The 15,879-nt window shown below is 42.5% G+C and overlaps 1 protein-coding gene across 1 annotated transcript in view; it reads left to right on the top strand.

Annotated features, from left to right (window-relative positions):
- The window catches only part of LMBR1L (limb development membrane protein 1 like), a 38,458-nt gene extending 23,272 nt beyond the window's left edge, over window positions 1-15,186 (top strand). The window contains exons 4-17 of the mRNA XM_089477562.1: window positions 431-570; window positions 1,493-1,596; window positions 1,704-1,830; window positions 2,831-2,899; window positions 3,878-3,942; window positions 4,383-4,458; window positions 4,788-4,871; window positions 5,909-5,985; window positions 6,917-6,994; window positions 8,246-8,319; window positions 9,184-9,274; window positions 10,569-10,635; window positions 11,923-12,084; window positions 13,043-15,186. Coding sequence (XP_089333688.1) covers window positions 431-570; window positions 1,493-1,596; window positions 1,704-1,830; window positions 2,831-2,899; window positions 3,878-3,942; window positions 4,383-4,458; window positions 4,788-4,871; window positions 5,909-5,985; window positions 6,917-6,994; window positions 8,246-8,319; window positions 9,184-9,274; window positions 10,569-10,635; window positions 11,923-12,084; window positions 13,043-13,101 — 1,273 coding nt within the window. The 3' untranslated portion in view covers window positions 13,102-15,186. The remainder of the gene's footprint in view (window positions 1-430; window positions 571-1,492; window positions 1,597-1,703; window positions 1,831-2,830; window positions 2,900-3,877; window positions 3,943-4,382; window positions 4,459-4,787; window positions 4,872-5,908; window positions 5,986-6,916; window positions 6,995-8,245; window positions 8,320-9,183; window positions 9,275-10,568; window positions 10,636-11,922; window positions 12,085-13,042) is intronic.
- Window positions 15,187-15,879: the final 693 nt, after the last annotated feature.

Here is a 15,879-nt window from a genome sequence, read left to right as displayed (position 1 = left end):
GTAAAATTGAGGAGCAACATTGATGTTTCTCCTTCAGGCATCTATGGTAAAAGATGGGATTGCTATAATAGTTAATTCAAGGATACCTGAAGAATTCAAAGATCACATTCTTCAACCTCTAGGCACCTTGAGCTACAAACGCTCATTTGTAGAGATGTGGATGAACAGACCGACCCATCACTGTCTCTCTCTTTGCCTCAGTGCCCTGATGAGAACATAGGCTGAAAAATAAGCTTTTGGAAACTGTTTCCTATTCTTTCATGTGGGATGAGAGAGGACTCCTTAAGTTGAGGGACCATCTTAGACTTCTCTGGCTATGCAGAAGACCACTTTATTTCTGGTGGAATGGGAATTGCTTGAGGAGAATGGAAGCATTCATGAATCATGTGTCTTAATCCCCTTTCCTTCTCTTTTTTGCCCTCTTTTGCAGGTTGTGGCTGTGCACCTTCACCTTGGCAGTCTCTCTTGGAGCTGTGCTCCTGTTGCCCTTCTCTATCATCAGCAATGAAGTGCTCCTCTCCTTCCCACAAAACTACTACATCCAGTGGCTGAATGGCTCCCTCATCCATGGTGAGCTCCATGTGACCCTTTACAAGCAGGCTGGTTCCTCGGTGGAGCCCGCAGTATTTATTTTGTTTATGATTGTTATTGTTTATTGTGGGATAGGTAAACCACTCAATCAAGGAGTGAGCTACAACCAGTTAAAACACGAACACAAACATTTGCAAGAAAATCTAAAAGGTCAATAAAAATGTAACTGGAAGTCAATGTTCAATCAGGAAATGCTTTTCTAAAAAAAGAAGAACCTGCAGCCAGTACCAAATTCAGAATCATGTAGGTAAAATGATAAATTATAGATGGAAGGGCTTTCCATAAGGTGGAATCCAGTGCCACAAAGTTCTAGCAGTTTCCAAGTGGGCCTCCACACAAGGTGGAACCATCAGGATGGACAGGGAGGAGGTGTGTCCTCACATAGATGGGAGTGTCCTCATGGTAGCCCCTTACTCCATCATAGTAGCATGCCAACAGTAGCCCTCCAATGGACATGCAATCAATACAATCTGTAGGGAGCTGCTTCTCTGTACCTCAGGTTTTCACCACAGGGATGGGGCCCCTCAGTGCTTGGTGTTTTGCATGTGTTCTATGGGGTCAGCACAAAATGTGATGCAACTTTGTAAATTAATGCTTAAGCGTACCTTTTCTCACTTTGGTTCACTGTCATTTCAAGTAAAGCTTTCAGAGAGTAAACAAAGTATCCAGATAAGAGTTTGGTAGTGAATTTGACATGTAAAATCCACCTTGGAGAAAAAATAAATAGGAACACAGAAGCAGGGCAGTTGAGTGTCCTGGATGTGATCTTGTGTTGTGAAATGAAATGGGGTTCAATCTCTGGTCAGGTGGGAAAGTCGAGTGCAACTGTTGGGGAAAGCTTGAATAGGATGATGAAAGATTTTCCACAGCTTAAATCCATGTCCCTTCTCCTTCTTTGTAGGGCTGTGGAACCTCGTCTTCCTCTTTTCTAACCTCTCCCTAGTCTTCCTCATGCCCTTTGCCTACTTCTTCACGGAGTCTGAAGGTTTTGCAGGATCAAAGAAGGTACCAACCACCTTTTGATCATGTACCCTTTCTTTATTTACCTCTCATTTTTGAAACTTTTGAATTACTTAATCCTTTTCCATCCCTGTTCTCTTTTACCTTTCCAGGGGATCATGGCCCGTGTATATGAGACATTTGTGGTGCTCCTCTTATTGACATTGTTAGTATTGGGAATGGTCTGGGTTGCCTCTGCCATTTTGGACAACAATGCTGCCAGCAGGGAGTCTCTCTATGGTGAGTTACTGAGCTTCCTCTCCCATGAGAAAATGTGAGGAAACCACCTCAATCTATGGCATTTGTGGACATTTCCACTGTCACCATGTGCCAAGCAGCCTGTCACAGATATCCTAAAATGAGTATGCTGTTGTCATGTGTGGTGAAGGACACCAACCATTAATCCGTTTGCACTTGAACTGCCAGTTTGTTACTCTGTGAGATGGGAGCCTGAGCTTCTGTTTTGGCATATGGTCTTATGAACAAGAGGAGGAAAGATTAAAAAAAATAAAACAAAACAAAATAAAATGTCTATGGTAGAACAGGTCTTCCTTAAACTGGCAACTTCAAGATGTGTTAGCCTACAACTCCCATAATCCTTAGCCACCATAGCCATTGACTGTGCCAGCTGATGGTGCTGGAGGTTGCCGCCCAGCTCATCTAGAGAGCTGCCAGATTAGGGAAGGCTATGCAAAAAAAAAAAAAAAAAAAAAAAAGGAGACTGGATATCAGGAACCTCTTGAGTTGCACTGCCAGTTAATTCCCCACCATGGCCCCCAGTGAAAGATCCTGACTTTTGGAGGAAGTCTCAGGGTACTTTCCCTCTTCTGCTCCCCTTCTACTGGCAGGTAGAAACCTTTTTATATAAAGAGGCATTTGGGGATCCGTTGGTTATACAGAAGGGCTGTTTAGTGGGATGTATATGTGTGCTCTACCTTTATTCTTTTTAAAAAAAATATTTTAGGTTGTCTTAAATTGTAGTGTTTCAATAGGATGGCTTATTTAATTTTTTAAAGCTTTTTTTACCATCAGATTTTTACCTGTATTTTCTTTTAAGATGTATTATAAAATGTCTTGTATCCTATGTTGACAAAAAGTGGGGTATAAATAAAATACAAATAAAATAAAGCTTTTGTGTTCTGGAAAAGATGGCTGAAACTGCTCTGTGTTTTTAATCTCCCTTTTTGCCTTTGCCCTTGTGAGGATGACATGTTTCTTTTTACTCTATTTTCTCTCACAGACCTCTGGGAGTACTACCTCCCTTACCTCTACTCGTGTATCTCCCTGTTTGGTGTGCTGCTGCTCTTGTGTAAGCCAGTCAATTTAATTTTTTTATTGGGACACATGAGGAGGGTATTGGTGGTGATGGCAGGGGACAGAGAAGTCCATGGCAGGCCAAAAGTGCAGGGAGGACGAGAAGCTTGAAGTGTCCAGGTGTCCTGGCCAGATTTGCATTTTGTTTAATTACTTTGGATAACCAACTCTTCCTTTTAAAACTGTGGCATGGTCAACCTGGCTCATTCTGCATCTCTTCTTTAAGATTCTGTTAAGGAGACTGATACTGCTTTACCTCTTAGAAAGGAAGCTGCCTGAACACCAGTTTGGGGTAATCATCTGCCTAGGCCAGTTTGTTGACTTTTTTGTGTACAGTATACCTCATCTTAGGAAACAAATGGATAGAAACGGCTTTTGAAGAAATGTAAGGGTGTGGTCATTTCGCCCACCAGCTTCATGTAGGATCTCATCTAGCTTTTCTGTGGCTCTTTGTGCCAAACTATGTATCTCTCACATGAGGGTGTGTCCAGCAGGACAGAATGTTTCTGAAACTGCCTGCAGTTCACCCTATACAAGTCCCAAGAAGGATCATGTTGAAGCAAGGCTGAGCTGGGGTGGAGGGGGAATTATTTTTTCAGACTACAGGTTCCAGAGCTCCTTCTTCCCACTCTCAACCAGCCTGCCTCTCATCTTGCAGACTGGGAGAAGGGAGCTGTGATAACCAAAAGCAGTGAAGAGATCCAGTCCCTGCTGAATGAGATAAGATTTGAGCAAGACAGACCTTTCTGGGCCAGCTGAATTCCCAGAGCTGTCCTTATACCGAGAAGATTTTCTGCATCTGGCCCTGTGCAAGTGAAATGGCTTTGTGGCTTTGCAAAATAGGCAGAGGAGTCTTCTGTTCCCCACTGAACCTGCAGTTCCTTGAATGTGGAGAGTGGCACCCTCTGCTGGCAGATGGATTCAAGACAGGTGTTGATGTTCACAGCTTTATTCTTTCTGTGTCTCTCTGCAGTGTGCACACCCTTCGGCCTATCTCGTATGTTCACAGTCACTGGGACACTGCTGGTAAAGCCCAGGGTAAGAGCAATTAAATGTAACAAGGTTTAACTCAACAGGTGTGTGAATAAACTTGAAACTGTCTGTGCCGTGTCTGATGGTATCTCAGATGCTTTTCAGGAAGGAGGCATGAAAGAAGGGGATTAAGCAAAAGTGTCATGTTCCAGACAGTCTTGATGAAGGAAACCCTCTGCCTCCCTGCTCATGTCTTGTGTTCTAATAATTATTGCAAGGTGGACAGAGCAAGCAGATTTGTCCACGGTGTTGATGTGGGAATTTTTGATTGTTTAGTACAGTGATCCCCAAACTCTGCCCTTTAAGGGATTTTGGACTTCATCTCCCAGAATCCCAGACCATGGCCAACATGAGTTAGGCTTCTGGGAGCTGGTCCTAAATTACTTAAAAGGCACAGTTTGGGAATCACTTGGTCTAGTATTTCATATATTTTTCTCTCCCTCTAGTTACTGGAAGATTTAGATGAGCAACTGAACTGTACAGGGTTTGAAGAGGCTGCCATTTCTCGCAAGATCAACTCTGGTAAGCATCCCACTCAGGATGGAGTTGGGACTTGTGTGGCGCTTATTCAAAAACTCTTTCGCCACTCTTTAATACACAGATTGGAATCTTTGGCCCTCTGGGTATTTTGGACTCCAACTCTCAGAAGTCCCAGGCAGCATGGCCAATGGTTAAGGATTTGTAGGAGCTGCAGTCCCGAACACGTGGATGGCAAAAGGTTCTCCACTTTTGTGCTGTTGCCTTGGAAGTGAAGTTGCCAGGCATAAGCACCATCCAGATTCTCCTTCCTCCCCGATCCTGCTCTTCTTTCCTTATGATGTTACTTTTCCTTCTGTCTCTGCATTGCACAGGGAAAACTTCCTGCTGGCTCAACTTTGATATGGAAGTGCTGAGACAACAATATCTGGCAATTCATGCACACAGAATAACACTGGGTAAGAAGAAAGTGGAGTGGGAGAAGTAGTTGTTTCCTCCAAGCATTCTATCCATATAGACTAGCTTTCTCCAACTTGGGACCCTTCTGATGTTTTGGAGTAAAATCCCCACCATCCCGAACAGCCATGCTGGCTGGGGATGATGTGGCATGTAGTCCAGCACATCAAGAAGGCATCAAGTTTGGGACCATCAAAGTAGCTATTTGGTGTATCGTTTCACTTTGACGTTGGTAGCGAGTACTTTCCCTACTGGTATAGTTTTAAAACATTAAAATAAAAAGATTCATATCTGCATCAAGAAAAGCTGGGTGTTGTTGCTTGGATGAATTAGGTAGATGAAGCAAATGTATGTTGTGTACCTTTGGTACATAATCCTATTTCTACTAATTCTAAGATGGTGCAAGGAGCTATAGACAGTATACCTGCCCATACGACTGCAGAACAGCAGTTCTTGAACAAAAATACTACAAATCAAGACTGGAAAGAAAAATAACAGAATTTGAATATATCCTCAAACTGCAGTGCATAAAAAGTTGGTTGAACAGAGGCAGTAGTTTCCTGGCACATTGCACATATTATAGGACTAGTTAATACCCAGACTTATGAGGACTGTCTTGGCCATTTCAACACATCTCCTTTCTAGTCCACATACTACATTCCAATACTCCTCTACCATAGATAACCTCTATGGTTATCTGTTCACCTTACCTTTAGGCAACATTTTTTCTCCTGCATTTGTGCCCCAACAACCATAATTAAAACTGAGCTTGTCATTTCATCTCTATACCTATACATTTTGCATTTTTATTGCTATTCTCACACATAGCCTTCTTGTATAAGTTTATCTCTGGATCCTCTACTCCATGCATCTGAGAAATTAGACTCAAATCTAGGAAAGTTCATGGTACCATCTTCTTTCATTAAGTTAGTCTCAAATGTGATACAAGATCCTTTTGCCATTAACACAGATTGGCTTAACAGCTATTAAGCTTTCAACCGTTCACTCATGTATGTTGTGTGTCTTTTTATTTTTACAGAAACACGTCGCAAAGCCTCAGCTTGGCAGCGGAACTTGGGCTACCCATTGGCCATGCTGTCTTTGCTGACTCTGACGGTAAATATTTACATTAGATGCCATTTGACAATAAATGTTGGGGCAAAAATCAACAATGAAAGTTCCAATTTGGTATACATAAAGTCTTTTGTCTGCATCACTTAGCCCAAAAATATTGTTTGGGAAAAAGCTTCCCATAATATACAGCTACCATGTGTGGAATGGGGTGGTTAAAAGAAAATGTTTATATACTTTCATTTGACATGTTGGAAAGGGACACAGTGGTTAGACAGCCATCCTGTTTGATTTGTCCCTATGCCTGTAAACTGCATGAGCATGGAGGTTCCAATTTTAGCTCTGTTAGCTGGTGGTAATCCTCTTTTCCATGGATTTGGCTAATTCCTTTTTGTAAAGCTGAGTAAGATAGCAGTAGACTTTACCATGCAGCAAAGAATTAAGAGCACACAATGCAACAACTTTAAAGATATGCCTAGGCATAGAAAACCGAGAACGAATTATCTTGCCACACTGAACAAAGAAGAGATTGGAATAGCAACAATAGTTTTGATGTCACAGAGGGGTGCAAACTCAGGTTGCTGTGATTCTTATCTAATTCACCCTTGGGCACAGAATCCACTAGGGGGCAGCAAAGCGCCGCTAGAGAGGAAGTTTAAGAAAAGCTTCCCAAGGTGTGGTTTGGACCATGTGTCCAATGTTGAATTTTTATTGGAGCTGGGAGCAGGGACCTAAAATCAGGTTTCCTTTCGATAACCCTACAGGTGAGTTCTTATATGTCCCTAAAAGAGAAGAAGAGAAGAGATTTTCTACTGTCTCTGTCAGATTTAAGGATTTTTTCCCCGGATTTGATAATTTGCATTAAATTGTGCCCAAAAGGATAACTATTTTTTGCAAAAGCTCTGCAGCTTTAGCTGGGATTTAAGATGCTGTAATAAGGTCTCTCCCCCTCCCCTAACCTGATTGGCTTTTCCAGGGCATCTCTGTTCTTGTTGTGTGTTTCCATGTCTTGGAGCTGCTGTTAGATGATGCTGCAATGCCGAGAGGAATCCAGGTGAGAGAAAAGGAAGCTCTTGTCACCTCTTTAGCTGTTGTCTGTGCTACATTTGCTTTTCCACATATAAAATGCAGATTAAAAAGCTTAATGAGCCTTGATGGATAAAAGCCACTCTATAAATGGCTGTCTCCTTACTTTGCATTCATTCAGAACTATGTGTTTTCACCATGCTAAGAAAAAAACAAAATCTGAGTTCTGGAACTTGTATAAATTGTTCCAGTTTAGCCGATTAGCTTAGTGTCTGATGTAGCATCATGCACACAGGCTTCCTCTCATCCAGTAGGAGTCTCCATCTTCGGAAATCTTTAAACAGAAGTTGGATGAGTATCTTCCAGGAGTGCTTTGATTATATATTCCTGCATGGCAAGGGGTTGGACAAGGTGGCCTTTGTGAAACCTTACAGCTCTTAAGATTCCATTATTCTATGACTTCTCCTCCCCTTCAAAACTAGAGGGTCCCAAGAGCCATGTGGCAGATTTGAGGACACATGAGGGACATCTCTTACTTTCTGGTCTGCTGATAGAAGAAAATGTTTCACCAAGAGTAACTAAATGAATATAGCCCTATCTTGGTTATGGAGAAGTGCAAAGAGCTGAGGAGGCATGCTCAGTTCCTGATCCTGCTTTGATTTTCTGCTACTTGGATTTCTCCAGACATTTGCCTGGACTAGAACTGAGGAACGCTTGGCCTTCCAGATTATGTTAGATTACATTACCCAACACCCCAGATAAGATAGGCATTGGTGAGGAATCATGGGATTTGCAGTCCAGTTGAAGGTTATAGATTCCCTAGCCTTTCTCTGCCCTACTGTCCTTCGTTGGCCATTTGTTGTTGTTTACTGCCATCAGCTTCAACTTATGGCAACCCTATGAATCAATGAGCTACAAGTAACCCTTGTCCTCCACCACACTGCCCAGGTCTTGGTAGAATTAGGGTTATAGCTTCCTTGATTGAGTCTATCAATCTGGAATGCAGTCTTCATTTTCCCCTCCTGCCTTCTATCTTATCAAGTATTATTGTCATTTATCGTAAATTGTGTCTTCTCATGATGTGTCCAAAATATGACAATCTCATATGGTTTTGAAATCTAAACAGAAATGAGAGGGTACTACTACTATGACACACAGGAATTTTGGGTTTTAGTTTCAGAATTCAGGTTCTTGCTGTGAAGGAGTCCTGAACAGAGGACTATTCAGTTCCTTCTTCCTCCCTGAGCTTTGTATTTCTCTTTGTTCTCTTTCTTCACAGGATGCACCTCTGGGAAAAGTTTCCTTCTCTGTCTTTGGCTCTTTTGGAGCAGCTTTGCAGGTGATCCTCATATTGTATCCTTTTGCAGAGTGCCTCTCTGGGTGCTTCATCATCACTTTTTAGAGATATGAATGTCACCAGGCAAGTTCTACTGGCATTCGCTGATTCCCTTTCAGTTTCATTTGTTTTTTTCTGTTATCAGCTCTAAACCCAGTTTCTTTGACTATCTTAAACACTTCATCTGATCTCCTCCTTTGTTGCCATACAATTCTATTATCGCTGCCTGTTATGCTTATCAAAGTGTGTCAGGAAAATCTTGCCTCCTCTTGGGGAGCATAACCTAAAAAAATTAATTTTAGCTCTTTTTCTGAGCCTCTGTAGGAAGTGATGAAGGAGAGTTAAAAGGTTTGATCAAAAAGTGTGTTTTGTGGAAATTCTTCTACCCAGCCTACTAGCTCTCCCCCCCCCCCCCCCAATGAAATTGCATATAAGAGGCAGCAGGGAATTGTGTGAACCCTGCAACCACAGAAGGGTTCTTTGTTTCTTACTTTCATAAGTCACCATGGGCAGAATAGCTTTTGTGTCTGAGAGCTGTACGCCAGCTACCACCTAATATGGTGGTAACAGGAGTGACAATATGGTTCTGTAGAACAGCCAGCCATCCAATTTACCTTACTTTGCACTGTTTCTTCCAAGTAGTACACCAGGTGGATACCTGCTCTGGAGATCCAGCCAGGGCCCAAAGCCTCCATATAGGGTCATCGTTTCTTCTGAGCAAAGGCCCACTCAGGCAAAAATATTTGGGTGGTTGCAGTAAGGTGTAGGATTTGTGACAGCAATTAGAGCAGTGGTAAGTAGCAGCCTCTTTCCTCCCATCTTCAGCAACAGGCAGCTTGATGATTGCTCCACTGTTTTTCCTTAACATTCTGCTGTCTTAGCTATCTAATGGTTTCCTCTGTTGTGGGGTTCTACAGCTCCCCTTTGTTTACCAAACTGCTACCTGAGCAGCATGATACAGCTATGACTAAGGTAGGTCTTCTTGTCATCTTATATAACACATTTTAAAATGGCCTACTCTCACTTATAACCTCCCCTCAAAACATTCCATTGGATGAACTGCCATGATGTCATGGAATGCTAGAAATACAGATGTCAGAAAGGAAAGAGCATATTGTTCAGATACTTTTAACTAGCTAGGGAGGGAGGATCACTCACAGAATTGTTGGAATTTTTAAATTTTTGAAAGAGGGCTGGGCTGCGGAATCTCACACAGAAGCTGGAGAATCAGCTAGGCTGTTGATATTTAGGATTTGGTGACATGAACGAGGAGTGAGAGACTGAATTCATACTGAGTTGCAGCAGAGACAACTAAGAGCTCTGGTATAGCCTCCTATCTGAAAACCAAACGATTGTAGTTAAGATACTGCCTCTCAGCTAGTATTTCTAGTCAAATGCCAAGTGAGCTTCCAGTGTCATTGGAATGAGTGGGAGAGGAAAGAGGAGGAGAAGCTTGCGTTACTTCCACTATGTCAGAGACCTTGAGCACATCTTCCATTTCCTGGGTAGAAATGATCTACAGGTCAGGGATGCTGCTGGTGTACAGGAGAATGTTGGAGGCTGCTGCCATCTCAGGTCTGTGCTTGAGCTGTGAGTTACACATTGTGCTACAGGCAGTCCCTCTGTTCCTTTCCAGTCTCCACCCAGGAAGAGGCACATGGCATAGTAAGGGGTCACAGTTCCAGGAGAGTTGCTAGTAGTCTGCAGTCCTGTCGTCTCCTGTCAGCTGAGAAGACGAACATAGGGCCCGTACAGACAGGGCAAAATAAAGCTGCTTTGGGTCACTTTGGAGGTATGCTGTTTAAGTGATGCATGCTTCCTTAGAGGCCAGAAGTCATGCCAAAGCCACGCTCCAATCCTAAGGACTGGACCACAGCTTTGGTACAGCTTCTGGCCTCTTAGGAAGCATGCATCATTTAAACAGTATACCTCCAAAGTGACTCAAAGCAGTTTTATTTTGCCCTGTCTGTACAGACCCATAATTAATCTAGTTATCAGTCAGTACAGTCACATGTGATCCAGGGCCTATTATTTCCCTTTCTTCTTTTGGGGAAGGTCTACCCACTTCATGGCTCGGTTGAGGAGATGGTCTGAGGGTAAAAGAAAAGCAAGTAGTAATAGTAATGATATTTATTTTATTTCTTACTCACCTCTCCCCATGGATCAAGGTGGGGAACAATATTGTGTAGGACTAGTTTGGGAGGGATGCAGATAGCAGGCAAGAAGTGCATAAGTGGCAATTTTTCAAGCTGTGTTCTCTCTGCAGATCATTGGGAACTGTGTCTCCCTCCTGGTGTTGAGCTGTGCACTCCCTGTTTTGTCTCGTACTTTGGGTAAGTCTCATCCCTCTTATTCATGGAATCCTCCCAGCTTCCTGGGGCTCGACAAGTAAAGCTTTAACCTAACAGTTGAAAATTAACTGGTAGCCAGGGTTTTTATGCTTTTGCATATTGTAGAATCAAAACCTAAATGGTGTTGTTTTTGTGGGTTTTTCGGGCTATGTAGCCATGTTCTAGAAAATTTTCTTCCTGCCGTTTCGCCGGCATCTGTGGCTGGCATCTTCAGAGAATCTTTCTCTGAAAATGCCAGCCACAGATGCTGGTGTAACGTCAGGAAGAAAATTTTCTAGCACATGGCCACATAGCCCGAAAAACCCACAAAAAACCATGGATGCTGGCCATGAAAGCCTTTGACTTCACACTAAATGGTGTTATCACCATAGATAATGTGGATTCAACATGTGTATTTATTTTGCATACTTTTAGTTCCGTTGATTTTTGGAAAGAGTGAGAAATGATAGAGTAATGGAGATCTGTCCCCCAGAAGCTTATTTCATCCCCTCCTTTCCCTTTTAAGGCTTCAGCAGGTACTGCCCCATACCTGTTTTCAGAACTATATAGTTTAGAACCTTGCTTTAAAAAAAAAAGTGGTGAGAATGCCGCATTCTGCATCTGGCCTCAGAGACCATGTTTTTTCTCGGTGTGCTTGTGAAACTGTAAAATATAATGAACTACGATCTCCCTATAATGTATTTCTGATAAATGAAATCATAAAGACTGGAGAGGGATATCCTCACAATTGTGAAGAATTAGGATAGGACAGTAAAGTTGACAAGGGGGTTGATGTTTCTCTTGGAGCTTCTTTTTTCCAATTTTTGGTGGAAGGAATATTCCCATCATTGTCACAGGACAGTGGTTCTCAACCTTTGGCCCTCCAGATGATTTGAACTTCAGCTCCCATAATTCCTGACTGTTGACTGTTCCAACGAACACCTCTCTTGGGAGTAAGAAATGAGAAAGTGGTCATGCTGTTTTTATGGTATCACAGTGCTGTCATGTTACAGGGGAGAGTGGAAACACTAGATAACTGAATGTGGAGTGGGAGTGTGCTTCTGTTACTGATACACACATTGGATAAAACTAAAAGGAAAACTGTGCCTGGAAAAAAGTGCTGTATATGTTTTTGAGATAATGTGTCTGTTGTTTAGTGCAAAAACCTTCAGGAAAGTCTAGGAAGAGATGTAAACTAGAGAATTGCTAACTGAATTAGGAGATGGTTTTGAAGACGTAAATGTCTGCCTCATGGGAGACATCTTACTTCTCTTTATCTTTTTGTTCCAGGGATCACAAGGTTTGACCTGTTAGGTGACTTTGGAAGGTTTAACTGGCTGGGCAACTTCTACATTGTCTTTCTCTACAACATGCTCTTTGCTGGCCTCACTACTCTTTGCCTTGTGAAGAAATTCACCTGGGCGGTACAAGCTGAACTTATCAGGGCCTTTGGTAAGTGGGGTCTTTTCCTTCAAGTTCTTCTGCTTCCACTTTGTGGAATGAGGATTGTTAAGTGGGATGATTCCAGAGCTTGGAGATAACAGGTTACAAGTAACAGCATTTCTTTTGCATTAAGAAAATCCTTCTGCAAATAATGTAACGATTGGTAATGTTGTTTTAGTCATGCAGTTAGTAAAAAGAAGTTCATGCAAGTAGTAAACTTGTTACATTTTGGGACTAAAATTCCCACCCACCCCTGCAAACTAGGCAGTTTCCTTTTAAAGATAGATTTCCTTCCTGCCAAAAGGAAGTAAAAGTAATTAGTAACCCAAGGGAGTAATGGTAGCAAGTTACTTTTGAGGCTTTGTGTTATACAGCAAATTACTTTTTAAAAGTATATTCCATACAATGGTTGGTCAGCAGGGAGTGCAATATGACGGAGGAGGAAGAATAAAATGGTCATGTTAGCCATGTTTTGGGGGGGTCACTGTACGTGATGGTTGGGCCCTGGGAACATGATGCTTGGACACTGTGACCTAGAGTTGCCAATATATGGCCAAGAAACCTTTCTGCCTTTGTACTTGTCTCCTTACATGTAAGGGATGTATCCATCCTGTCTGTAGCTTTTGTCTTCTCTTGATATTTTCTGTTTTTATGGGCCATCATCAGCATCACACTAAGAATAGCTTGCAGCAGGTTTTTTTTTTTTAAATCATTGGTATGCCACCTTTCTCCCAGAGTGCAACCCAAGATGGCTCATAAAGAGGATCAATTTAAAAACTTAACAATAAAAATTTTTAAATGCTTAATAACAAAATTTTAAAATCTAAATCTAAACAATTTCTTGGGTAGTTGCTTGTTCAGGTAGCAAGATGAGAAACTGTAGATGCTGGTCTCCGTCTCCTGTAGACATTGGTCTTCATCTGTGTCTAATCCATCTCTCTCTTCTTTGCTTTCTTCTTTGTCTCAGGCCTCCACAAACTGCCTCTACCAGTGACGCGGTCACTCCAGCCGAGCAAGCTCAGCTAGAATAGGTTTTTGATGCCTGGATGAAACGTGATATGGCAGCCTTGTTTGCCACTCACCACAGGGATATCCTTACCTGGACATTATGATTGTGCTTCTCCTGTTCTGAGCCATCAGATTGCAGTAGAGGAGGGCAGAGCACCATTCCTTGCTGCAGCCTCCTTTTGACCAATGACTTGACCAAACTGAAGAATGAGAAAGTGAAGTCTTTGGCAGCTTGGTTCTTGTGTTGTTTCTGCATCTCAGAAGCCTGAAGAGGAAGAGAAAAAGGAGTAGGAAGAGAAAGACTCAAACTTCTCTAAAGACCTCACTCACTCACTAAGGCCTCCTTTTCTAGCAGCTGAAGAAACATTGTGCAGTTCAAGTGGAGACTGCAGAACTAAGGTGGAAGGAATAGATAGTGGAGAAAGATGAACTGGACAATCTTCGAAGAGTCATAGTAGTGTAGAATTAGTCTCGGGAGCAAAGCAAGAGTGCAGGCTGTTGGTGAAAGTGCCTGATGTCCCTAGTCTTGGCAGAGAACCCTGCAGTTCACAGATCTTGTTTCTCCTGTTTACATTTGACATTGTCTTAAACCTTGTGCCCATGCAGGGCTTCTTTCTCTTGCTAAATCCTGTGGCCCAAACCATTCTGGTTTGAGTTTTGAGCCAGTTCTGAGTAGTAGTTTGAACTCCGTTCCATGTTTACATACCTCACTCAAGTGCAATATAAGCTGGCGCTACTGGGGCCATATTGCCCATACACAGCTGCCCTGTGTATGTATGTGTGTTATTTCTGTTTTGTTTAGTAATGTGTGTGCCCTGCAGTGCTTATGCCTCTTTTCCCCACAATACTGGGCATCCAAGAAAGGCCCCCAGTATGGTAGATATATCAAATTAGCTTTGCTTTCTTGGATCTCTCCCTGCGTCCTGGCCAGTAGCTGGGGTGTGGTCGGATGCAGCCCTTTCTGCTTGGCAGGATAGAAAGCTAGCCACCATTGCCTTCCACTCATTCTTGCACTATTTTAGGGTAACAGAGGCTTTCTGGGGATCAGGAGTGGCCCCCTAAAAGCTTCAAACAACTCCTGTGCTTTTGTCTGATCCCTGCTGTGTTGGTGGGAACAAAATCTCTTCAGAGGTGAGTTTCACAGCCAACCTGCTGAGCTTTCCCCTTCATGCTCTACCTTCACAAAGCTGTCCTGATCTTTAGCTAAACTGAGGTATTCTGCCTATTACTTCCCCAAACATAATGGAGGAGGAATTAAAATGGAGGGTTAAATTTCTACCACTCCTCACTATTGGATAGGTGGGGCTGAACTGTATAGGTGGGGCAGAGAGTTGCTGGTTCCCCACCCTTGATCTAGATTAGGCATCCTGCGTTAGAAGCAGTTGCATTATTGCATGTAGGGCATGGAGAAAGATGGGGGGATTAGAATGAGCATTTGTTTGGTACTTAAGTGGATAGGGAAAGAGTGGAATGTGTGTGATGAAAAGTGTTTATGGAAAAATGGTGTGGGGACAAATACACACACCCCAGTTCACAATCAAAAGCTTTTACCATCCCTACAGCTCCTTGTCTATAGGCAACAAGCATAGACTCCATTCTTTTTGGCATCTTAACCACATGTCTGTGGATTGCGTATGAACACATCTTTTGGCTGTCTCTGAGTCCTTGGATGATGGCATGGCTCTTCAATCTGTATGGGCCACTTGCACCCAGTGCTGAGCAAGAGGGACATGAAGATGTTTATCGTCTGTTTTAATTCTTCCTTTGTTTTGTTTGCGATAGTAATAGGTAGAACACCCCAGGCTGGCTGAAGATATGGGGACAGGTGTCAGAATGGCAATTGCAACTGTGGCCTGGGTCTTACATTTTCAGCACAGTCCAGACCTTGGAGGGGAGCTGTGTATGTATGCATTATTCTATTGCAGGTACATATAATGGCATTGCAGGTCTCAGCCTAAGTGAACAAACCTAAATGGAGATGTGTAACCTTTGTTTTCTCCCTCCCAACCCCACTTCATGTAGTGACTATTTTGTCTCAGTACTGTACTGTTCAATGGACTCTTAGCCATGTAAGCAATAAATTGCCTGGTATTTTTCTTCTTCTCTCTGGTTTCTGGCTGGGAAAAGAAGGATAATGTCCTGCTGGTAGACAAAGCAAGAAATTCATGTGTTATTCCATACAGTGGGTCTTCAATCACTTTTGGAGTCACTCTAGTCCTATTAATTTGAGCATCACTGTGGTATAATGTTAAGGTGAGACATTTCTAATGTAGATGGACATTCTGGGCTTTGCAGTTTTGCTGCAGATGAGCTGACAATAAAAACTGACTTGAGCACAAACACCTCAGGCAGATGATACACTTTGGTGATTTTCTTCTGTGTGTGTTTATAAGGAAAGTAGCTAATTCCTCCAGTTTAAAAAATATCTCTTCATACCACTACATTTCAGTAATTCCACCTTTCCAGCAATAGTTGTTTACTGCAAGATTAGAAGGGGAAATGCATTCACATGCTCCCAGACTTCAATTAAGTTGGGATCAGCAAGTGGGTCATGCCTCCAGCGTAAAGTAGATTGTAGCAATGACATTACCTCTGTTGCTTATTCATGCCATTTTAGAATGGGCATGTGAATCAATAATTTAGTGCAAATAAGGGCATGTTCTGGTAGTAAGAATCCCTTCCTCTCCACAATGATGAGTGGTGCAAGAACTCTGCTTTCCTCTTCATCACCTGCTCCTTCTGGAGAGAGGAAGAGGCAGATGGGCATACACAGAGGTTAACTTTAAACTGAGGTTT

This window comes from Sceloporus occidentalis, unplaced genomic scaffold (genome assembly GCF_023333645.1).
Source record: "Sceloporus occidentalis isolate IW3139 unplaced genomic scaffold, rSceOcc1.0.p SCAF_1, whole genome shotgun sequence".
Taxonomy (NCBI): Eukaryota; Metazoa; Chordata; class Lepidosauria; order Squamata; family Phrynosomatidae; genus Sceloporus; species Sceloporus occidentalis.
This window is presented reverse-complemented; position numbering and strand designations above follow the sequence as displayed.